We start from the raw sequence: 25,947 nt of genomic DNA on the forward strand, positions 1-25,947 counted from the left end.
GAGCCCTGTGGAACCCCATGGCTTAGGAGCCACGGCGCAGAGCAATAATCCCCCAGCACCACCTCCTGGAATCGGCCATCCAAGTAGGAGCGGAACCACTGCAACGCAGTATCTCCAACTCCCAGTTCAGACAACCTATCCAGAAGGATACCATGGTCGATGGTATCGAAGGCCGCTGAGAGGTCCAGGAGAACCAACAGGGTCGCACTCCCCCTGTCTCTCTCCCGACAGAGGTCATCCCACAGGGCGACCAAGGCAGTTTCCGTTCCAAAACCAGGCCTGAAACCCGATTGAAATGGATCTAGATAATCCGTTTCATTCAAGAGTGCCTGGAGTTGTCCTGCAACCACCCGCTCAAGCACCTTGCCCAGGAAAGGGATATTTGCCACCGGCCTGTAGTTGTTAACATCTTCCGGGTCCAGATTAGGCTTCTTCAGGAGTGGTCTAATTACCGCCTCTTTTAAAGAGGCCGGCACCACTCCCTCTCTCAAGGAGGCATTTACAACCTCCTGGCCCCAGCCGGCGATCCCCTCCTTATTTGATGTAATTAGCCACGAGGGGCAAGGGTCAAGCACACAGGTGGTCGACCGGACTTGGCCAAGCACCTTGTCCACATCCTCGGGCCTCAATAACTGAAACTCATCCAATAAAACTGAGCCGGACGGCGCTCTGAACGCCTCTACTAGTGGTGCTGCATTAAGTGTGGTGTCCAATTCATGACGAATCTGAGCGACTTTATCTTCAAAGTGCCGTGCAAACTCGTCACAGCGTGCTACCGAGGGTTCAACTATCTCACGCCCTGGCCCAGAGTGTAACAGGCCACGAACCACTCGGAAAAGCTCCGCCGGACGACACCGAGAAGACGCAATGCTGGTGGAAAAGAACTGCCTCTTTGCCACCCTCACCGCCACAGAGTAGGCTCGATAGTGAGCTCTAGCCCGTGTTCGAAGGGGAGTTTGGGGATTGGGCAGCTGGTGGGTGAGTATTTTGGCAATATGGGAGTGCTGATAAGAGGGGACAGGATGGGGTGAGCCTGACCAGTTCATAAAAAAGCTCTTATTGATGATGATGATGATGATGATGATGTAAAAATTGCCTCATTTCAAGTCAATCCAATGTCAGGGAAACTTTCCCATCAGTATACATCATAAGAATATTAAGCATTAGAGAGGTTATGAGACTTGAACTCAAAAAGCTTTTTCTTATATTAACCTCAAAAGACACTATAAATCGTAGAGAACTTTAATTTCTAGCCCAGCCAGATGATTCTTGGGCATAGCTATGATTTTTTTCTGTGCGTTTTTTTCCCCCCCTTGCAACAGATGGATTTTAAAAAAATCTTTAGAAACAACCACGGGGCGGGCAGGCGGGGGGGGGGGGGGGAATCACAAGCTAAAGAAAAAAACCCAACCCTCTCTTAATCTCTAATCTGACTGGTGGAATTGGAACACACAGATGGGATTTACTGTTGTGTGCAGAGTTGTATTCCCAGAGCAAGATGCTGAATTTAGCAAATCATTGATAAAGGAAAGAAGTACAAAGTACAAAGAGGACATTGCTTCATTAATGGCAATGATAGAGCGTCACTGTGGGTTTCATATGTGGAACCCGGGCCATAGCTAGATGGGGCGAAATCCCCAGGTGATCCCCGGGATCGTCCCTGTGTGTTCACATGACATACAGGGGATCCCAGGATCAGGGAAGGATGATCCCTCCTTTGCCCCGGGATCTCGCCCTACCCTTTGAGCCCAGTTTTTCCATGGTCCCAAGACCGTGGAACGTGTGGCTGGGTGTCGCAGTTTGTTCTGGCTCCTCACAGTTACTCATGAGGAGCTGGAACCCGCTCACGGGCTGCAGAGCTCCTCAGAAGCTCTGCGTCCATCAGGGGTGGGATGGGGGGAGCGTGGAACTTTTTCTAAAAAAAATCTACCTTTGAGCGCACGAGAACTCATGTGCATCTTCTGTTTTCTTTTAAAAAAAGAAAATGGCGGGCATGACATCATCTCCCTCCGAGGTCGTCACACGCCGTGTGTAAACAGAGGGGGAGATCTCGCGATAAAAATATCACGAGATCACCCTTCCGTCGCGCTAGACCCGTAGGTGTAGCTGAGTCCCAGGAGTACAGCATGGCAGAAGTAAACCATGTGGAAATACACTCTTGAGCCACAGGCCATAGATACATTTTATGAGTCATTGTTTGCCTGTGGCTCCCATGTATGAGGTCTAGAGTGTGTGCCAACCTGCAAGCTTGGCCAGTTTTGAGTAGTGCTGTGCCAAATGTTCATGTGGTTTGATTCATGATAGGTGTGTGGGAACCTGTAACCCCCCCACATGTTGGTTACAACTCCCATTACTTCCAGACAGTATGGCCAATGGTTAGGGATGGTGGGAGTTATAGCAATCACTACAGTCCTACAATAATTAGAGGGCCACAGGGCCCTGATTTACGATACAAAAAGTTTGGATTCCATCGTTGACTAACAGGGGCAGAATGTGTAGCAGTGGTTTCCCCAACCATTCATCCACACACAACTGGATTGGAGGACAGAGCATTAGCCCAGTTGCCTTGGTGTGTTCCCTCTTCTCCCCAACATCTGCCCCCTTGTAAAACAAGAGCGCTTTTTATGAACGGCAAAAATGTTCATGCAATGCCGGTGTTCAAGAGGACTCCTGCTACTATTCCTCTCAGCCATGTTCTGTTCCTGAAGGGCTTTTTTTTTTAATTGGCTGGTGCTATTCCATTGCATTTGTTTTTATGCTGTGTTTTAATTATTATTTTTATTTTCATTTGGTTTTTATTGTTAGCTGCCTTGAGTGACATTCTTTGGTAAAAAGGCAGGAATTAAGTAAAACAAAATCCGTAAGATGGAGAATGGAGCAAAAAAATATTTTTTAAAAAATGGCCCAAGACAGGTGTTGAACCTTACGCCAGTGCGCCAACTTTGGCCTTCTAGATTCCCCAGATGGCCATGCATCTTTCCCATGTTCCCACCCCTTTCCCCATACTGCTGATGGTTTGGTGGATTCCTGGCTTTTGCGTGTTTTTTCCCCCATTCTAAAAGGGGAAAGGGTCACGGCTCCCCTCTGTTCTCATTATTCCTCCGATCAAATTTGCAACCTCTCATGAATGCTTTTCATTGAATTTGGGAGACTGTTAAACACATCTGCCGTGTGAGATCTAGTTAGGCCCTAGAGCTATTGCTTGATGGTTAGAATGTTGACTTGGTCAGCTGGAAAGCTGGTGTCGGGTCATTATTCTGTCATAAATTCCATGTGTTAATTTCACACTCTGTAGAAGAGTTAAATTATCTCTCTGTTAAACATTAGTTGAGTTCCTGAAAATATGACCTGAAATCTGTTACTAATGCGAAATACTAGTAACATGCCGGATTAGCTTCTGAAGACTTGAAAAGTCCAAAAGGTCCATAATGTTCTTACATGCGTCAGTGGTTTACAATCAGAATGACAGGCATGGTGGCCTATGACTTATTTTTCCAATTGATTCAGACATTCTTTTTAAAAAGAAAAGAAAATGTGAGATGCAAATTCACTTGTGCTTACATATTTAGTTCTTTGTCTATGTACCATTGCTTGTTGATGCTAGAGCGCATATTATTCCCCAATTATATTTTTAAGCAGCAAACAGCTGTTCAGCTATCCCCCAGGAACACGGCTCTTTCCCACCCCATCTATTCCCCACAGGCTAGATATTGTCCTTTAATTAAAATGTTTTGCCCCCATGGCAATTCAATATATTATATAATATGCAGACAAAACACATCTTATTCCAGCAATCCTTCAAAACGAAGATAAACTTCAGCAGACTATGAAAAAAAAAGGGGGGGGAGTCCTTTCTAACACATAAACCTGTTGATACGTCTTTTGAATTAAAATGTGATAGGGCCATTCATAAGCAGTCCTGCCTGTTGTCCTGCTACCGCTTCCATCGCCCCCAAGAAAACAGTGTTTCTCCTTTTCTGTTCCATATTCCTGTTCTTTTTGTATGCTGTCTCCCAAGTTTGATGAGGGCTTTTGTAAGCCCCTTCCCTGTGCATTGTGGAGAGAGGAGGCAGATAGTAGTGAATTAACCCATGGGTCATTTTACAGAGGGGTGGAGATAAGACATCTGTCACTCTCCACTGCTTTAGGATATAATTTTCCCTATTGTAGAAGGTGAGCTCAGATATACAGAGAAGCATATCAAGTGGCAGTCTCTTAAAATATATATAATTAAAATAGCTGAAACTTAATCCAGACAAGATGGAGGTACTGTGGGCTGGGAAACCATCTACTCTGGATGGAGGTTTGCAACTGGTCTTAGATGGAGTTGCACTCCCCCTAAAATACCATGTGCATAGTCTGGGAGTCCTCCTGCACTGTGTGGTAACTGGGGAAGCCCAGGTGGTGTTGGTGTCCAGGAGTGCATTTTACCACCTTAGGCTGGTATACCAGCTATTACCCTATCTGGAGAAGATGAACCTTGCCTCAGTTATCCATGCACTAGTGATGTCCAGGCTGGACTACTGTAACATGCTGTATGTGGGGCTGCCTTTGAAGACATTCAGTAACTTCAGCTGATGCAGAATGTGGCCGTTTGAGTTTTGCAGGGGATGAGGCGATTCGATCACATAATGCCTATACAGTGCCAGCTGCACTTGTTACCGATTTGTTTCTGAGCCCAATTTAAAGTGCTGGTTTTGACCTTTAAAACCTTAAAGTTTGGGACCACATTACTTGAAGGACTGCCTTCACCCTTAACAGCCTGCCTGCATTTTTAAGATCAGCAGGAGAGGCCTTTCTCATTTGCCCACCTGTGAGAGCAATTAGGTGGGTGACCACATGAGAGAAGGCCTTCTCTGCAGTGCCCCCACACCTCTGGAACAAGTTGTCATCAAGGGTCCACCAAGGTCCAGCACTGCAGGCTTTTAAGAAGGCCTTGAAAACATATTATGAATGTTCAGTTTTATTGGATGAGTTTCAGTTAGTGAGGCCCGAGGATGTGGACAAGGTGCTTGGCCAAGTCCGGTCGACCACCTGTGTGCTTGACCCTTGCCCCTCGTGGCTCATTACATCAAATAAGGAGGGGATCGCCGGCTGGGTCCAGGAGGTTGTAAATGCCTCCTTGAGAGAGGGAGTGGTGCCGGCCTCTTTAAAAGAGGCGGTAATTAGACCACTCCTGAAGAAGCCTAATCTGGACCCGGAAGATGTTAACAACTACAGGCCGGTGGCTAATATCCCTTTCCTGGGCAAGGTGCTTGAGCGGGTGGTTGCAGGACAACTCCAGGCACTCTTGAATGAAACGGATTATCTAGATCCATTTCAATCGGGCTTCAGGCCTGGTTTTGGAACGGAAACTGCCTTGGTCGCCCTGTGGGATGACCTCTGTCGGGAGAGAGACAGGGGGAGTGCGACCCTGTTGGTTCTCCTGGACCTCTCAGCGGCCTTCGATACCATCGACCATGGTATCCTTCTGGATAGGTTGTCTGAGCTGGGAGTTGGAGGTACTGCGTTGCAGTGGTTCCGCTCCTACTTGGATGGCCGATTCCAGAAGGTGGTGCTGGGGGATTATTGCTCTGTGCCGTGGCACCTAAGCCATGGGGTTCCACAGGGCTCTATCTTATCCCCTATGCTGTTTAACATATACATGAAGCCGCTGGGGGAGGTTATCCGGAGATGTGGACTGAGGTGTCATCAATATGCGGATGATACCCAGCTCTACCTTTCCTTTTCATCAAACCCAGGTGAGGCAGTGGCTGTTCTGAACCAGTGCCTGGGCACGGTAATGGACTGGATGAGGGCTAATAAACTGAAACTCAATCCAGACAAGACGGAGGTACTGTTAGCGGGTGGTTCTTCTGTCCGGCGAGGTGATGTTTGCCCTGTCCTGGACGGGGTTGCACTCCCCCTAAAGGATCGGGTCCGTAGTTTGGGGGTGCTCTTCGATCCAGAACTGTCACTTGAGGCACAGGTGAACTCAGTGGCAAAGAGCACCTTTTATCAGCTCAGGCTGATATACCAGCTGCGCCCTTATCTGGACAGAGATAGCTTAGCTACAGTTATCCATGCTCTGATAACCTCTCGTTTGGATTACTGCAATGCGTTATACGTGGGGCTGCCTTTGAAAACGGTCCGGAAACTTCAACTGGTGCAAAACAGGGCAGCAAGGTTATTAACAGGGACTGGCCAGCGAGATCACATTACGCCAGTCCTTTTACAACTTCATTGGCTGCCAGTCCAGGTCCGGGCCCAATTCAAAGTGCTGGTATTGACATTTAAAGCCCTAAACGGTTTGGGGCCAGGTTATCTGAAGGAACGCCTCCTCCCATATGTACCTACCCGGACCTTAAGATCATCTACAGGGGGCCTTCTCCGTGAGCCCCTGCCAAAGGAAGTGAGGCAGGTGGCTACTAGGAGGAGGGCTTTCTCCGCTGTGGCACCCCGGTTGTGGAACGAGCTCCCCAGAGAGGTCCGCTTGGCGCCTACACTGTACTGCTTTCGTCGCCAGCTGAAGACCTTTTTATTCACTCAGTATTTTAACACTTAATTTTAACTTAAATTTAAATTTTACTGTTTTAACTCTGTATTTTAATCCTATATCAACTTTGCTGTGTGGTTTTATCCTGGTTGCGCTTTTTATACTGTATTTCGTAATTGTGTTTTAAACTGTTGGGTGTTTTACTGTGGTTTTAATTTTTGTGAACCGCCCAGAGAGCTTCGGCTATTGGGCGGTATAAAAATGTAATAAATAAATAAATAAATAAATAAATAATATTATTTTACTCTGGCCTTCTCCTAATGTGCTTTTCTTGCTGTTTTTATTGTGTTTTCATCTCTCTTAATATCATTACAGTTTTATGTGTTCTATTACTGTACCATGCCTTGGGAGGGCCTGTATCCTGAAAGGTGGCCAAGAAATATTTTCAATAAACAAACAAATACATAAAATAAACAATCACCATCTCATTGGGCCGGTGTGTATACATTGCTTCCTCCAACTTAGTTTGAACTACTCAGAATGATGGGTGATTGCAAAACATTCTCAGAGAAACCAATCTTTGGATAAACTGCTACTTGGGCAATGTGCCTTCACATTTCTATACCCATGTAGACTGGCTATGGCTGTTTGCACTTAAGAGCCTTCAGTCAGTGCCAGAAATGCTGTTTCTTATTTATATTTCATGAAAACGGTCTTGCCTTGCCTTGCCAAATGGGTTCCCATTGCACCGTTCTTAATGTGCAACAACAGTAAACTCTGACAAGGACACACAGAGTAGACAGATGAGTCTGGGGACACTTTGTTTTTATTTTAGAGATGAGCCGAGAGATCTGTCTACATGTATATCTGGAAGCCAAATATTTATGCCTCTATTAAAGATGAACGTTAAGTCACGAATGAGGCAAGTCTTGATGAGTTACAGTAGCAACTCTGTTAAGCAGGTTTTCAGTGTTTTGAAGCTGGGTGATATATCCTCATTTGTGCTGCCTTTTAATTCATGGTACTGACATGCAATCCAGACAAGACAGGGTTATTGCTAGTGGGTGGTTTGTCTGTCCGGCAAGGTGATGTCCAACCTGTTCTGGAGGGGGCTGCACTCCCCTTAAAGGATCAGGTTCATAGTTTGGGTGGTGCTCTTGGATCCAAAATTGTCACTTAAGTCACAGGTGGACTCAGTGGCAAGGAGCACCTTTTATAAGTTTAGGTTGATATATCAACTACGCCCTTATCTGGACAGAGATAGCTTTGCTCTGATAACCTCTCGTCTGGATTACTGCAATGCATTATACATGGGGTTGCCTTTGAAAATGGTCTGGAAACATCAGCTGGTCCAAAACACGGCAGCAAGATTGTTAATGAGGACTTGCCAATGAGATCACATTATGCCAGTTCTTTTCCAACTTCATAGGCTGCCTGTCAAGGTCCAGGCCCGATTCAAAGTGCTAGCATTAACATTCAAAGCCCTAAATGGCTTGGAATTGGGTTATCTGAAGAACACCTCCTCCCATACGTACCTGCCCGGGCCCTAAGATAATCTTGAGTCATTTTCTGTGAGCCCCTGCCAAAGGAAGTGAGGCAGGTGGCTACCTGAAGGAGGTCCTTTTCTGCTGTGGCACCTCAGCTGTGGAATGAGAGGTTTGCCTGGCACCTACATTATATTCTTTCCAATGCCAGTGAAGACTTTTTTATTTTCCCGGTATTTTAACATTTTACCATCCTAGTCTTGTATCTTACTATTTTAAACCTCTGCATTGCTGCTCAGTTTTATTCTTCTCCCATTTTCTGTCACTGTTAATAATGTTATACTCTATCCTGTTGAGGACGCTCATAGTCTTGGTTTTATTTTTAATTCTTCACTTTCTTTTTCTTCCCATATTGAGGCTATAGCTAAGTCTTGTCGTTTCTTCTTGTATAACATCTCTAGAATTCACCAGTTCTCTTCCGCCAAGACTCTCATTCATGCCTTGGTTATTTCCCGCTTGGACTATTGTAATCTCATGTTGACTGGTCTTCCTTCTTCTCGTCTTTCCTCATTGGTTTCCATTCATCAGTCAGCAGCTAAGATTATTTTTCTGGCTTGTTGTTTTGATCACGTCACCCTGATTCTAAAATCCCTTTACTGGCTCCCTATCTTCTTCAGAATTTAATACAAGCTTCTCCTTTTGACTTCTAAAGCTTGTCATGGTCTGGCTCCTCCCTATCTTTCATCTCTTATTTCACCTTACTGCCCTGCTCGTACCCTTCACTCTAATAACACTATGTCTCTTACTTGCCCAAGAATTTCTACTTCTCTCGCTCGTCTTCACCCGTTTTCACTCGCTGCCCTTATGCCCGGAATTCTCTTCCAGTGCATTTGTGAACTCCAACGTCAATCAAAGTTTTTAAATCTTATTTGAAAACATTTCTTTTCTCAAAAGCTTATAATCTGTAGTGTGACGATACTAGTTTTTATTATTTGTTTTATTGTCCCCCGTGCTGGTTGGCCTTTCCCCTCCCCGTTTGTTTGTTACTGTGATTTTAGAATGTAAGCCATATGGCAGGGTGTTTTGTATTTTGTTTATTTTCATAGAATCATAGAATAGCAGAGTTGGAAGGGGCCTACAAGGCCATCGAGTCCAACCCCCTGCTCAATGCAGGAATCCACCCTAAAGCATCCCTGACAGATGTTTGTCCAGCTGCCTCTTGAATGACTCTAGTGTGGGAGAGCCCACAACCTCCCTAGGTAACTGATTCCACCGTCACTCTGCTATAACAGTCAGGAAGTTTTTCCTGATGTCCAGCCGGAATCTAGCCTCCTTTAACTTGAGCCCGTTATTCTGTGTCCTGCACTCTGGGAGGATCGAGAAGAGATCCTGGCCCTCCTCTGTGTGACAACCTTTTAAGTATTTGAAGAGTGCTATCATGTCTCCCCTCAATCTTCTCTTCTCCAGACTAAACATGCCCAGTTCTTTCAGTCTCTCTTCATAGGGCTTTGTTTCCAGACCCCTGATCATCCTGGTTGCCCTCCTCTGAACACTCTCCAGCTTGTCAGCGTCCTTCTTGAATTGTGGAGCCCAGAACTGGACGCAATACTCTAGATGAGGCCTAACCAGGGTCGAATAGAGAGGAACCAGTACCTCACGTGATTTGGAAGCTATACTTCTATTAATGCAGCCCAAAATAGCATTTGCCTTTCTTGCAGCCATATATTCAGCTTGCAATCTACAACAATTCCAAGATCCTTCTCGTTTGTAGTATTGCTGAGCCAAGTATCCCCCATCTTGTAACTGTGCCTTTGGTTTCTATTCCCTAAATGTAGAACTTGGCATTTATCCCTATTAAATTTCATTCTGTTGTTTTCAGCCCAGCACTCCAGCCTATCAAGATCACTTTGAAGTTTGTTTCTGTCTTCCAGGGTATTAGCTATCCCACCCAATTTTGTGTCATCTGCAAATTTGATAAGCGTTCCCTGCACCTCCTCGTCCAAATCATTAATAAAAATGTTGAAGAGCACTGGGCCCAGGGCTGAGCCCTGCGGTACCCCACTCGTTGCCTCTCCCCAGTTTGAGAAGGTTCCATTGATAAGTACTCTTTGAGTCCGATTCTGTAGCCAACTGTGAATCCACCTAATAGTTGTTCCATCTAGCCCACTTTTAGCTAGTTTGTTAATCAGAATGTCATGTGGTCAAAAGCTTTGCTGAAGTCAAGATATATAACGTCCACAGCATTCCCACGGTCCACAAGGGAGGACCGTGTTCTGTACAGCACCATGTACAGCACCATGAAAACTTGATGGCGCTATATAAATATTATTAATAATAATAATTCTGGTTGTATTTTTATGCTATGGTTTTATATTGTGGCTTAAGTTTTATACTTAAGTTGTACTTTATGGTTTTAATTTTTGTGGACCGCCCAGAGAACTTCAGCTAGTGGGAGGTATAGAAATGCAGTAAATAAATACTAGTTTTAAAAAATTGTTGGGAGTTGATGAAATGTCTCTCAGCATGAAATTGTCATAGGGATGCCTGTTTTGTACTCATTTCAGTTAGCAGATGCAGCTCAAGCGCCAGAGATAACTGTCTTGCGCTGGAAGATAAGGAGGAAATTTTCTAAGGCTAGAATCCATCACATATGTCTAGCTTGATAACAGCCCCATGGCAGTTGATATCAGTTGGTGGGAAAATTTGTAATAGAGCCTGTTCATTAAATCTAAGCTTGATGGTATTTCCTTATAAAGCAAAAGGGGGTGGAGTTAACTGAGAGGGGAAGAGCTGCAGAGAGAGCCAAGGAGAGAGTCTCCTTGGGAGGGACTCCTTGGAAGGGACTCTAGGCCAAAGCCTACAAGTGAAAGAGTAGCTAGGCTAGAGAAAACTGCATTTTTATTTCTTTTATTCTATTTTAAATGCCTTTTAAAGTCTTACAGCTCTGTTTGAGTAAATGCCTTAAGTTTATGTGTCTTTGCCTTATATCATATAACTTAGTAAATATTTGTTGTTAAAACCTGGTGTTCAGGAGCATCATTTGCACCATGCATAAGGCCTAAACCCCACGTTACTAAGAGGGGAAGGTAGAAACTTGACATCGGATGAAAAAAAAAGGGCTCTTAAAGAGACAAGATAACTTTAGGGAGCTAATCAAGGGAGTCCAGGAGAAGGAGGAACGTTGACACCCCAGCATTTCTGAAATCCTGAGGAGCGATTGCCAATGTAGACTCTACATTATCTACATTGTAGACAGGTCTCATTTTGTATAAAGCAGCTTCCTATTCCTAATATAGGAGATTTGATGGAAATGGACATGATGTTCCAGGGTATCTCATTGGGGCAGTGCACACATGTAGAGTGCTTCAACTTACTTTAGTTACCAGCTTGTTCTGTCCCCAGAGTTGGTAGGGATGATTATGGAACCAGCCAATATATTTTTTTTGTTTTGAGTATATGGGTGTCCCAGGGTAAAGGGTATCTGAGTTTTCCAGGAACATTTCCTCCACTTATGGTTAGGTACTATATCTACAATTAGGAATCTGGTAAGCTGCCATGTAGACATATCTGAAAAGACTGTGGGAAGTCTTTCCATTATTACATTGTTTCTAATCATTTTAGAGTGCTTGTGTTTAGGGATGTGCTCCGCTCCGATTAGAAACGGAGAATCAGAAGCGAATTGGCCTGCTCCGCCTTGCCCAGAGGCGGAGTAGCAGCGGACCAGGGACCCGTAGAAGCACGGCGAAGAGAAGCGCCCATATGCGGAGCACTTCTCTTCGCGGACCGATCCGATCGCCATTTTGAAAAATTTCACCCATAGGATTGCATTGCAGAAAAGAATAGGGGATAACTGTGTTGTTTTTTAAGCTATCTTTCTGAAACTTCTTGTGCTTAGAGAGTCGTGGCTGGGGGTCATTTTGAGCCTACTCTCAGCTCTCTGTGTGCTGCAGTTCGCTTGCTAGAATTTTTGGAAAAATTGGGTAAAACAGCGGGGAAATGTGCCTTTTTCGAAGGGCTGAGGGGATCACATGATCCCAAAGTTGGAGGAGGGGATAGGCAAAACGGGTAACTTGGGATTCTGGGAACTTCTCTTTCTTAGTCCGAAAGGACTTTTCCCAGTGTTTTTTAAAACAGTAGCCTCACCAAATGCACAAACACAACCTGAAATCATATACTAAGCCAATAATAAGAGATAGAAAACACAGCACTGCTACCCACCCTAACTTTGGGGAACAACTGAATAGATGTGGTGCAAGGGGATGAGCTCCTCTAGGGCATGTGGACGTGCCCTGTGCACTCTCCTGTCCTTGGAGGGCCATCAGAGCCCTCCAAAGGTAAATCACTGGAGAGAATGCCTATCATGAGTTGAAGTGATCGTTTGCTTCTTAAAGACTGGTACCTAGACAGGACCAGTCAAATTGGCAGATGATTCCCCCTCCCCTTGGGCACGTCCACTCCCCTCTTACTGGTAAAAGACAGATATAGCCTTTTTTTAAAAAAAATCTTCTTGTTGTTTATTCAGCAACACTGCTGCTTTTAATTCCACCCCTCCTTTGTTTATTTATTTATTTATTTATTCCATTTTATATGCATTACTGGCTTTGAAACTATCCTTGGCTCACTTCCTTGTGCCCCAAGAAATGTCTGCTGCCTGCCTGCCTTCCCTCCCTCCTCCCCTGCCCACCTCGCAGGGATGGTTTTTGTGTGTCTTGCTTTGACTCAGGGGAGAAGTCCTTCCTGTGCTCAAGTTCCAAATCAATTTTTCAAGTGTGGAAGAAGATTCATATTTAGGTTTATCTCTACTCCCCAATTCATGGCATGTTGGGATTTCCTTTGAAATGGGCCCATTGAGTAGTCTGCAGCTTTAAATCCCTGAGATACTGGGGTGTCCGACTTTCATAAATTCCCAAAAAAATCCGGGGATGATGGGATTGGCTTGAAACTTGGCATCCATGTGGACACATGGGTAAGCTGTCATGGGACCAAAGGTGAGGTTTCTGACATGCAAATTGACGTAGTTGTAAAATGGGACTTGATTTGGGGTGAGTTAAAAGGTTTAAGCCTCGCCAAAAATCAGGGGATGATGGGATTGCCTTGAGTCTTGGCGTGCATGTGTATCCCTGGATAAGCTATCATGGTGCCGAGTTTGAGGTTTCTAACATGCAAATTGACGGAGCTATCGAAAGGGGTGTGAATGGGGTGCCCGATTTTCAAAAATTCCCCTAACATCAGGGGATGATGGGATTGGCTTGAAACTTGGCGTGCGTGTGTATACCTCCATGAGGTGTCATGGTGCCAAACTTGAGGTTTCTAACTTTAACAGAAAAAAAGTTGTATACTTTTTTAGCTTTCAATGCAAGCCTACCGGGGGGGGGAAACGGAGCTCCGATCCGGATCCGGAGCTCCGCAGCGGAGCGGACGTAGGCGGAGCGGGGGTGGAACGAAGCGGCCCGATCCGCAAATCACGGATCTGGAAGAGAAGCGGAGCGGGGGGTCCGTGCGCACCCCTACTTGTGTTTGATTAGAGGATGTTGCATGCATGAAACACTGAAATCTGGAAGAAGAAAATGATCTGGAGCAGGAGTTCTTTTATATTTCCAAATCTCTTTCCATTGCGATCCACACTTTCAAGAGCCACCATCACACGCATGGTCATCCGGCGTTCAGAATCACATAGCAGCTGCTTACCTGCAACCATCTTCCAAGCTGTTATTTCACATCACCTGGTTCTTGCACATTCTTCATGGTGTTGATATTAGCACTTCTCTCTTTTGTCAGAGGAACTGGGATGATCAATATGCTAACCACAGAGTGGTTTAAGTTTATCAGGAGGATCACTGAGGGATTGTGGGTGGGCACATGAGTCCTTCAAAACAAGGCTTCAATAGAAGAGATGTGATCTGTGTCTTCTACAAGGTGTGGTTTGATTTCCCCTTCATATCATTCCCATTGACATCAGATCTATCATTTTATTTCATTCATTCAAAAAAAGGGGGAAAAGCTATCGATTCTATGTGGACACTGTCACTCTAATTGCGAAAGGAGTTGCTTCCGAGATCTAAAAGTGCATGAGGACTATGTGAATTCTGGAGCAAAATCAACAAAATTGACTCACAAATTGAAGGTTAAGCAGAGAGGACACAATGCTGTTTCTCTAATTCCGGCCTGCTGTTTCCTTCCTCACATCCCCCAAGGCAATTTGTTTGACCTTTCCCATCCCAGTCCATCTGGAAAATTGAGTTGAAAAGAGGAAAGCTTCCCTCACCAAGAGATGTTGCATCTGGACATCACTTCCTCAAAAAGCTAATTGATCTGGTAGCATATGCTGTCCTATAAATGTAGAATAGTGGAGTCACTGTTATTTTCAATAATGGGGAAAACTGGGGAATAAGAGATCAGGAAAAACCCAAAGTGTAAGGAAGTACAAACCCAAGGAGGAAAACAACCCCCAAAAGAGCTCATTGAGGACTCAGCATGCTCAGTAGCCATGGAATATTGACTATCAGTTGGAAAACAAAAACAGGAAAAACAGGAGGGGGGCATGGAAGAACCTGCTTTAGTCTCTAACAACTTAAAATAGCCTTCACCATCCTGACATCTCTAGATGATGTGTTGGACTACAGCCCCCATCACCCCCAGCCATGCTGAATGGGGGTGATGGAAAGTGTAGTCCAACACCTCTGGTGGGAGGCAGGTTGGAGAAGGCTGGTTTACACTGTCTTGGAGAAAAGCTTAGCACTCCTTCTAGGGGTTGAATGGGAAACACTGCAACATTTTGTCATTGTTGCAGGTCCCATCCAACTTGTTCAAAAACATTTGCTCATGGATGTGTTAAGTATATGAAAAGAAATACTTGCTTAGTCATTAAAATTGTGTGTGTATGGCTATCTCAGGGTTAAACAGAGAAAGTATATCTGTGGGCAATTACCTTGAGATAGAGGCTGTTCTGGGAACCTTGCCAAGATTCTAAGTTAGCCTCATCACAGCTGTATGTAATGTAGATAAGAATTGTGTAGATCTGTATATAGTTTCTCACTTGTGTAAAATGGAACTGATCACTGATCACTGCTTACTGATCACTGCTCTATGATCACTGCTCTCTGTGTATGCCTCAGTGTGCTGATCTGAACTGATCTGAATTGGACTGCACAGAAGCCTGAAGGAAATAAACCAGCTCTGCTGTGTAAGACCTGCGTGATGTGTGTTTGTTTTCTGAGCACAAACAGAGTTCCAGAGGGAGAAAAGTTCTGGCACAATAACCCAACAAAGGTTATGGGCCCAGTCCAGTCCAGGCAAGTCTACGCCAGCCTAACCCAGGCAGAAGAACCAGAACTTGATGGGAACGGTGCAGTATCAGAACCAGGAGTCTGCTAAAACAGAAAACTGTTGATGAAGGAAGACATCAAGCTAAAGCCAGTGCTGCAAAGTGAGGAAAAATCTCAGTCGGCTGACTCTGAGGAGGACTCTGAGCAGGAGGACGGTGAGATACCAATTCCTAAAGCAGAGGGAATGGCAGGAGCTAATATGTCTGGTTTGCATCAATTGTTGGAAAAGCTGAATGACTCTAACTATGCATTATGGTCTTACAAAATGCAAATGTATCTGATTCAGGCTGAACTGTGGTATGTAGTCACAGAGGATCCACCAGATAGAGCAGATCCACAGAATGCTAAATGGTTTAAGGACGATGCAAAAGCAATGGCAGTTATTGCATTAGCTGTGGAAGACTCTCAAATTTCCTTCATTCAGTTTTTGAATACATCAAAAGAGTGCTGGAATGCGCTACAAGCTGTATATCAAAGAGAAACAGCGGGCAGTAAAATAATTCTAACCCGGAAGCTGTATGGAATGAAGCTGAAACCAGGGGAGTCTATGTCAAACCATTTGAAAAGCATGAGAGAAATCTTCAATCAACTCAGGGCACGAGGGATGGAGTTTACAACTATACACCAAGTCTATGTGATTTTGTCAAGTCTTGATTCATCGTACGACGCGGTTGTCACCATGATGGAAAGTCAAGAGGAGAAAAATTTAACCCTCGAGTATGTAGCTGGAAAACTACTGGAAACCTATGAAAGAAGACAAGCTTCAAAACAACAGAGCCTTAAACTTCCTGTGGCTGAATTTCAACAAAGCCATAAATCTTCTGATGTGGTGGCTGCATTAAAGGCAAGGAAATGCTTTAACTGTGGTTCCACAGGACACTTAAGGCGGGATTGCAACAAGAAGAAGAAAAAGCAGTCAACAGCAAAGTGGAGAGAAAAGAACAACATGAATGAAGCTGAATCAACAAAGAAGTGTCTTCTAGCAAGAGTCAAAGAAACAATGAATCCTTGGTTTTTGGACTCTGGGGCTTCAATAAGTATGGCAAAAGACAAACTTTCATTTGTAACCTTGGAAACTTCTACTTCAGAGCAAAAGTGTGTTACCCTTGCAAATGGAACAAAAATCCAGATTTGTGGTGTGGGTAATGTATATTTTGATTGTCTGGGAGTTGAACTACAAAGTGTTTTATATGTACCAGAATTGGAAACAAACCTTCTAAGTGTGTTTCAGTTAACAGAAATGGGGTATGAGGTTTGTTTTACTGAAGAAAATTGTACTATAAAACATGGAAACAAGGTGTGTGTGCAGGGAATAATGAAAGAATCTTTGTATGTGATTAATACTTGTACAGAAAATGAAGTTGTAGCCAGCAAAGTCACAACAAAAACAATAGCCAATTGCAAACCACACCAAGAGTGTATCCATTTAACTCATAAAAGGTTTGGTCATGCTAACTATAAAACAATTTCTAAGATTCCAGAATTGTGTGAAGGGGTGAAAATCAAACCATGTTCTAACTATGTAGAATGTAATGTATGCAGTGAAACCAAGTGTCATAAGTCAAACATTCCAAAACATAGTGAGAGAACAACAAAAAGAATTTTTGAATTAATACATGCAGATCTTGCAGGTCCTTTTGAGACAAGTCAAGGAGGAAACAGATTTTTCTTGTCTATTGTTGATGATTACAGTAGATTTGGATTTGTGCATGTGTTAAAACAGAAGAGTGAAACTTTTGGAAAGTTCAAAGCGTTTGTTAAGTGGAGTAAAAATAGATTTAAAGAACCTATAGCTAATCTAAGAACGGACCGGGGAGGTGAATTTCTTAGCAACCAATTAAAAAAATTCCTCAGTGATGAAGGTATACAACATGACCTTACTGCTCCATATTCACCATTTCAAAATGGAGTTGCAGAAAGGAAAAACAGAACCTTGCAGAACATGTTAAGAGCTCTATTGAAAGAGTCAGGATTGTCTAACCTGTTCTGGGCAGAAGCTTTGTCCACCTCAAATTATTTGTTAAACAGGCTTTACCACTCTGTACATGAAAAAACTCCATATGAAATGTTTTACAAAAGAAAACCTAGAGTGTCACATATAAGGGTTTTTGGAAGTAAATGTTTTGCTCATGTTCAGAAAGAAAACAGACCAGGAAAGCTAGCTCAAAGAGGTTTGGAATGTAAACTGTTGGGATATGATACACAAACAAAAGGCTACCGTTTGTGGTCTCCATATCACAAAAGTGTAATTGTAAGCAGAGATGTAGTTTTTCATGAACAAATGCAGGAAACAAAACAGTATGTAAGTTTGCCTGTAGAACAGAAAGCTGTAGAAACAGAAGAAATTCCTGAACAATCTCAGCAAGAGAGGGAGGGGGAAGAAACTGTAAAGGAGGAAACTGTGCCTGTAACTATGCCAAAGCGACCAGAAAGGGAACGCAAAGCTCCAATTCGTTATTCAGATGAATACCAAAGCAAACAGGTTTCTCATAGAGCTTTACTAATAGCCTATGAACCTACTTCATTTGAGGAAATTCAGGAAATGGAACCTACAGAAGCTCAGGGCTGGCATGAAGCAATGTCAGAGGAAATCAGAGCAATGGAAAAAAATGAAACATGGGAGCTAGTACCTTTACCTGAAGGTCGTAAAGCCATTACCTGTAAATGGGTATTCAAAGTAAAACAAAATGAGAAAGGACAGGTGGAACGTTACAGAGCAAGATTGGTAGCAAGAGGATTTGCTCAAAAATATCTAATAGATTTTGAAGAAGTTTATGCACCTACAACAAAATACTCAAGTGTAAAACTTTTGTTAAAAATTGCAGCAGAAAAACAATTGAATGTATTTCATTTTGACATCAAAACAGCTTTCTTATATGGAGATTTAACTGAGGAAATTTACATGACTCAACCAAAAGGTTTTGTTAAAAATCCAGGGTTAGTTTGTAAATTGAAAAAATCCATATATGGTTTGAGGCAAGCAGCAAGGTGTTGGAATAAGAAACTGGACAATGTATTGATCAAAATGGGTTTTAAACAAAGCAAAGCTGATCATTGTTTGTACACAAAACAGGATGGTTCAAATGTAGTGTATTTGCTGATTTATGTAGATGATTTGTTACTGGTTTTTAATGAAGAAGAACAGAAAAACACATTTGTAAACCAGCTGCAAAGACATTTTGAGTTAAAAGACCTTGGTTCAGTGAAAAGTTATTTGGGAATGCAAATTTCAAAAGATTCTAACACAGGGTCATTTCTGATTGAACAAAGTGGCAAAATTAAAAAATTGCTGGAAGAACACAGCATGGAGAATTGTAAAATTGTTGCCACTCCTATGGTCACTGATTTTCAAAATCAGACAGACAGTACTGAAATGGAAGACATACAGAAATATCAGAGTGTGATTGGAAGTTTACTTTATCTAGCAAACCTAAGTAGACCAGATATTACATTTGCTGTAAATCTTTTAAGCAGAAAAATGACAAAACCTTCTGTAACTGATTGGACAGCTGTAAAACGTGTATTGAGATATCTAAAAGGTACAATCAATTACAAATTGGAAATATCTACACACAAAGATGGAAATTTCTGTGTTTATGCAGATGCTGACTGGGCTAACGCAATTGATAGAAAGTCTACCAGTGGAGCAGCATTCTTTTACAATCAATCCTTGATTGATTGGTATACAAGAAAACAAAATTGTGTAGCAACCTCTAGTGCAGAAGCAGAATATATCAGCTTATCTCTGGCTTGTAATGAGATTGAGTGGTATAAACAATTATTTGCTGATCTAAGGTTGGAAATTGAGACACCAGTAACCATATTTGAGGATAATCAGGCATGTATTAGTATGGCTACATCTGAAAAGTGTAAACCAAGAACTAAACATGTGGATGTTCGTTATTCTCATGTGAAAGATATAATTCAGAAGGGCTGGATTAAGCTTGAATATTGTCCATCTGAAATGATGTTGGCTGATTTATTCACAAAACCAGTATCAATGGTAAAACACAAAGAGATGCTTTTAAAGCTGGGTCTCAGATTGTAACACAATTTAAACAACATGCGCAAGAGGAGGACTGTTAAGTATATGAAAAGAAATACTTGCTTAGTCATTAAAATTGTGTGTGTATGGCTATCTCAGGGTTAAACAGAGAAAGTATATCTGTGGGCAATTACCTTGAGATAGAGGCTGTTCTGGGAACCTTGCCAAGATTCTAAGTTAGCCTCATCACAGCTGTATGTAATGTAGATAAGAATTGTGTAGATCTGTATATAGTTTCTCACTTGTGTAAAATGGAACTGATCACTGATCACTGCTTACTGATCACTGCTCTATGATCACTGCTCTCTGTGTATGCCTCAGTGTGCTGATCTGAACTGATCTGAATTGGACTGCACAGAAGCCTGAAGGAAATAAACCAGCTCTGCTGTGTAAGACCTGCGTGATGTGTGTTTGTTTTCTGAGCACAAACAGAGTTCCAGAGGGAGAAAAGTTCTGGCACAATAACCCAACAGGATGTTCCCCTAAAACACTTGAAAGTATCAACCTATTACCAAAGAAATTTTTAATTTTAAACAAGCCAAATGTTATGCATTCATCTTGCCCATCAAACCTCACAAAAGGCAGATAGATTTGGTACTCAGTTATCTGTAACTGAGTACAAACTATAATGCAAGAAAGACCCTCAGACTCTGTCAGGGTCTCTCTGTATAATACATTTTGTACTATTTATATATTTATTTTATTTTTGTTGTTACTATTATTAGTATTACATTTTTAAATTACTCAATAACCAAAGTTGTCTGGGTGATATTTAAAGTGCAAGAAATGGATGGCTCTAAGTGTCCCATGCTGACAATGGGGGATCTAAGAACACCCCTAGATTACGAAGCTGCTCTGTACAAGGGTACAAATACCCAGCACACTTGCCAGTTTCAGTTGTGAATGGTCCACGTATGTTTAAATCACGGGTTTGTGTATAACAGATTAAAAACATAAAATGCAAACAGTACAACAATGAATCAAAACAACACATATTCAAACTGAGATAAAGGCAGCATCAAAGAGTAAAGACAGTACAGTGCATTAAACCAAAGCAAAACAAGTAGCAAAATAAAAGTGCAGCTCTAAAAACAGTTCTTAAAATGCCTGGGAGAATAAAAAAGGGATTTAAAGTACCACAATGTAGGTGCCAAGTGAGTACTGGGGATGGCATTCCATAGACATGGTGCCACCACTGAAAAGGTTCTCTCTCCTTTAATCACCCACTTCATCTTATTTCACGGCGACACCTGGAGGAGGAGCTTAGACAGTGACCTTATAATGGGTAGAACATTTGAGAACCTAAGAAGAGCCATGCTGGATCAGACCAAGTATCCATCTAGTCCAGCATTCTGTTCACACAGTGGCCAACCAGCTGTTGACCAGGAACCCATAAGCAAGACACATGTTTCCCAGCAACTGGTGTACACAGGCTCACTACCAACACTGGAGGTAGCACATAGCCATCAGGACTAGTAGCCATTGATAGCATTCTCCTCCTCTAACCTCTTTTTAAGGCCATCCAAATTGCCGGGCATCACTATGCCTTGTGGCAGCGAATTCCATAATTTAACTATGTGCTGTATATGCTGGGTATTTGCATTTGCCTATTTTGTATCGAAATATAAAGTATTGCAAAGGCTCAGTTTGATCCTTGAAAGTTTTTTTTTTTAAAAAAAATCAGAGCAGGACAATAATTGAAACATGGAACATGGGTAAGTTTTAAACATGGGCCTAATCTATACCTAGCAGGATATTGCACTATGAAAGCGATATGAAACTGGTATATAAGAGGCAGGAGCCACACTACTGCTTTATAGCGGTATTGAAGTGCACTGACAACTGTTGGGGCCCATTGACACATACCATATACCACTTTCATACTGCTTTCATATCCACTATTTCCTGCTTGGTATGGCTCCTGCCTTTCATATACTGCTTTCATACCGCTTTCATCGTGCAATATCCTGCTTGGTGTAGATTAGGCCATGGTTTTAGGACTTTCTCTGCCTGACACAGTCAAGTACTTAATTTACATCACATGAGCTAGTTTGGAGTAAAAGATCCTAAGAGTCTGGGACATAAGCTACATCTAAAACTGGATTAAGGTTTGAAATCCGTTGGCTCATGCAAATTATGGTGTAACTTAGAACCAATAGGATGATATGAAGGCTTTATCATTATAACATGGATGGGTTTATCCCAATTGATGAGAGTTGAATAGACAATTCTTAAAATCTTTGGAAGAAGACCAAAAGACCCAATCTATAATCTGAGTCTTCATTAGTTATTACGGCACAAAGGACTAACTAGAATGTATAGTTTGTTTTTCTTTTGCTGTATTCTTACAAGTTGGGTTTTGTTTTGTTTTAGGTGGGGTTGGGGAAAATGAAGCATATATGAATCTTAATATGAATCTTAATTCCTCTTTTTTTCTTTTTTGCAGCAAATCAAGTATCCTGCTGCACTACGGTAGTAAGACACCACTTTGCCTTGTTGGAAGAAACTGGGGACGTAGGATCTTAGCCAAATATTCAAAATGGTAATGCAAAGGTATCTCCTAACCTATATGGGAGTGGTGCTTGCTTTATACCTTCATCACCTCATCAGAGCCATTGAAGTCCCTCGGGATCGTGAGTCTATTGATTTATTTTCACACTTTCACAATTAATATCATTAGGAAGTAAGTCATGAACTTTAATGGTTAGAGAAAAGACTGGATGTCAGCCCTCAGTTCTTTTGTGTAACCTTAAGGTAGTCATCCAAACTTTCATGGCCCTTGTCCAAGTTGGTAGGGTGGGGCCCGGAATCAGAAATTGTACTTTGAACTAGAGGCTATATTCAAGTTCAGCTGTTTATGGGTAATGAGGTAACTTACAAAGTATGAGGGCAAATTAATTCACATAACTTCAAACTGACACAGAATGTGTGGCAAATTTAAAGTGGATTTTGGATGTCCAGGAAGCTTGATTACCCCATTCCAGGGCCCAATCAGTTTTTCTTGCGTTGTAAGGTCTGTAATATTTTTTGTTCATCTCATTGTGTCCAGATGATCATCTAGTCCAGAAGCTCATAGCTATGTGGCCAGCTGTAACATACTGTAAAATCAAGGATAATCTTGGTAATGTGAAGTGGACCTTCTGTTGTTTTGTACTAGCGAGTATAAAATGATTGAGTACTGCTGTCTTTAAGAACTTAAGAAGAGCCATGCTGGATCAGACCAAGGGTCCATCTAGTCCAGCACTTCGTTCACACAGTGGACAACCAGCTGTCGACCAAGGACCCACAAGCAGGACATGGTGCAACAGCACCCTCCTACCCATGTTCCCCAACAGCTAATGTATACAGGATTATTGCCGCTGATACTGGATGTTGTACTTAACCATCAAGATTAGTAGCCATTGATAGCCTTCTCCTTCAGGAATTTATCCAACCGCCTTTTAAAGCCATCCAAATTGGTGGCCATTACCACATCTTGTTTACCAGTGGAGCAGGTAGCAAACTGTTCCAGAAAAGTGAAAACAGCATCAGAACCAATATCAGTATGACCATCAAAACCACTTGCAGATGAATGCACTACAAGTAATGCATTGCAGTACTTGAACTAAAAAGATAGATGTGAGGGTCATTGAAGTGCTGCCTTTGGAACTGCATTTTCCTCTTACTTTGATTTCAACACTGGCGGATCCTGCTGCAGTTTCAAAAAGAACATTAGGTTCATGCAGACAACCATTTCCCAAGTGGTAACTTACTACTATTGTGTCCATCAGGGGTGTTTTGTGTGTGTGGCAGAGGGCTAAACTGCCCCCTCAGTGAGCCCTCCACAGGCTGGATGACATCACTGGGCATGGCCTGACCCACTGATGTCATCCGCCACCCATTTTGCCTTTCTCTGTGCTGGGAATGGCATGGAGAAAGGGACTAGGGATGTTGGAGAAGTCCATATGGGGGATGGAGTTTAACGGGGTTTCCTAGGTTCAGCCCACCGGACTTAATTTCAGTTCAGAGGTAATTTGCACGAATTGTAAAACCTGTGGGAGGAAACTGCGTTAAAAGAAGTTCCCAGAGTTCAGAGAAAGGCCAGCAGCTCAGTTCACAAACACGAATCAGTGTGTACACACCGCATAACTTAGTTGTGTCCAAAAAGAACCATATTTCCCAGCGAAGGGCATCCTTAGAAGGGACGTGGCCATAGGGTGACCATATGAAAAGGAGGACAGGGCTCCTGTATCTTTAACAGTTGTATTGAAAAGGAAATTTCAGCAGGTGTCATTTGTTTATATGGAAAACCTGGTGAAATTCCCTCTTCATCACAACACTTAAAGGTGCAGGAGCTATACTAGAGTAACCATATTTAAAAGAGGGCAGGGCACCTGCAGCTTTAACTGTAGTGATGAAGAGATTTCCCCAGGTTCTCCATATATACAAATGACACCTGCTGAAATTCCCTTTTCAATACAACTGTTAAAGATACAGGAGCCCTGTCCTCTTTTTCATATGGTCACCCTACATGGCCAGCACCAGCAGGAGAAGCCACTCCTGCACTGGCCAACTACCCACCTCTGCATGGCATCCCCACGGAGGTGGCATGAAAAGGACTGAGCTGGTGCGGGAAGAGCAGCCTTTCCTCACGGCACTGGCTGAGTCCCCCACTGCTTGCTCAGAATAAGTCCCGTTGAGCTGAGTAGGGCTTACTGTCAGATAGGGACACACAGGATTGACGCTGTGCAGTGTAACCCTTTGCATGTTTACTTGGAAGTAAGTAGGGTGACCATGTGAAAAGGAGGACAGCGCTCCTGTGTCTTTAACAGTTGCATAGAAAAGGGGATTTCAGCAGGTGTCATTTGTATATTTGGAGAACCTGGAGAAATTCCCTCTTCATCACCACAGTTAAAGTTGCAGGAGCTATACCAGAGCGACCAGATTTAAAAGAGGGCAGGGCACTGCAGCTTTAACTGTTGTGCTGAAGATGAAATTTCACTAGGTTCCCCATATATACAAATAACACCTACTGAAATTCCCTTTTCAATACAACTGATACAGGAGTCCTGTTCTCCTTTTCATATGGTCACCCTAGAAGTAAGTCCCACTCTCCTTAGTTTCTCAATCAGAGAGCTTCGGCTATTGGGCAGTATAGAAATGCAATAAATAAATGCTACTTCACCCCTCTCCTGTTTTCCCTGAATGTCCTTCTCAGTGGCTCTACATCACCCTTCTGCTGCCTTCTTTTGTCTTTCTCCTCAGTTGCTCCTATCTTCTCCTCCTCCAGCCATCTTTTTCTCCTCTCCTTCTTCCCAGCACCAACTGTCATTTTTTAAATGTATGCATGCATCCCACTCTCCATTCTCCTCACACACACCCCACACACTTTACACAATTCACATTCCAAAGCCCTTAAAGGGCTCTGTGCACATCCTCCACATCATGTGGAAAGTTTACACTTCACCTCTGGAGGTTTCAGGCAGCTGATGGAGGTGTCATGGAAGTTCTCCATGCAATCCATGAGGTGAGCTGCATCATGCATTATACTTGCAGGGTAGATGTGCTGTCCCAAAGAAATAGTTTTAGCTAGTTTCTAAATGTGTTATAGTGGTTAGTGTAGGACTGGGGAGACTCAGGCCTTAGCTAGACCAGGCTATATCCCCGGGCAAACCCCAGGATCGTCCCTGTGCATCCACATGACGCACAGGGGATCCTGGGATCAGGGAAGGATCATCCCTCCCTTGCCCTGGGATAGAGCTCTCCCCTTTGGGCCCACTTTTTCCACGGGCCCAGGCTGAGCCTGAGCCCGTGGAACGTGTGGTCTGTTTCCACGGCTTGACCCCGCTCCGTGCAATTACTTGCGTGGAGCCGGGAGCTGCGCCCATCGGGGTTGGGGGGGGGAGCGGGGAAATTAATTTAAATGTAAAAAAACACTTACCTTTGTGCACGACCGTTTGTGCGCTGCCATCGCTTTAAGAAAATAAAAAAATGGCGGGTGCGATGCTTCTCATCCTGAGGTCATCACGCCTTAGGTGTAAACGTAGGAGGGATCTCGCATTAATCACAACGCGCGATCTTCACTCCTCCATTGCGTGGTAAAAGGTAGGTCTAGTTAAGGCCTCAGGTTCTACTCCCCATTCAACCATGAAGCTCACTGGGTGATCTTGGACCAGTCACTCTGTCTCAGCCTAACCTCCTGCAAAGGGTGCAGTATCCAATGCAACTAACATAGCGCTAATGTAAGCACCCTATGGCTCAATGCCAATAGCATAAGCTGGTGTAATGGGTTTCCCTGGAAAACCAGTCACACCAGGTTATGCTATTAGCATTGGGATACAAGTTGTTTATGCTACCACCATGTCAATTGCGTAATCACAGAGGCCCCATTAGGTACTGCCCGGTGTTGTTGTGGGGATAAAACTGAGGAGATAAATTCATCCTGCCTTGGGTTCCTTGGAGGAAGGGGGATATAGATGAAATAATAAATAAACAATCAACAAACCCATCAAATAAATAAACAATGTGGAAGTCATTCATTATTGAGGTAGCAAACCAGAAACGGTTTTGGCCTGGGCTTTGGCTGGCCAAGGTTTGCAGTGTATGAGAGTTTTGTTTTTACATTTCTATACTGCCCAA

General features: G+C 43.1%; 1 protein-coding gene across 14 annotated transcripts in view; it reads left to right on the forward strand.

Annotated features, from left to right (window-relative positions):
* Window positions 1–25,947, forward strand: part of NFASC (neurofascin) — a 223,305-nt gene that overhangs the window by 63,358 nt on the left and 134,000 nt on the right. For all 14 annotated transcript variants that reach the window (XM_063142359.1, XM_063142411.1, XM_063142385.1 and 11 more), the window contains exon 3: window positions 21,776–21,962. In XM_063142359.1, coding sequence (XP_062998429.1) covers window positions 21,869–21,962 — 94 coding nt within the window. In that variant the 5' untranslated portion in view covers window positions 21,776–21,868. The remainder of the gene's footprint in view (window positions 1–21,775; window positions 21,963–25,947) is intronic.

The sequence above is a fragment of the Elgaria multicarinata genome, chromosome 1 (genome assembly GCF_023053635.1).
Source record: "Elgaria multicarinata webbii isolate HBS135686 ecotype San Diego chromosome 1, rElgMul1.1.pri, whole genome shotgun sequence".
NCBI classification, from domain to species: domain Eukaryota; kingdom Metazoa; phylum Chordata; class Lepidosauria; order Squamata; family Anguidae; genus Elgaria; species Elgaria multicarinata.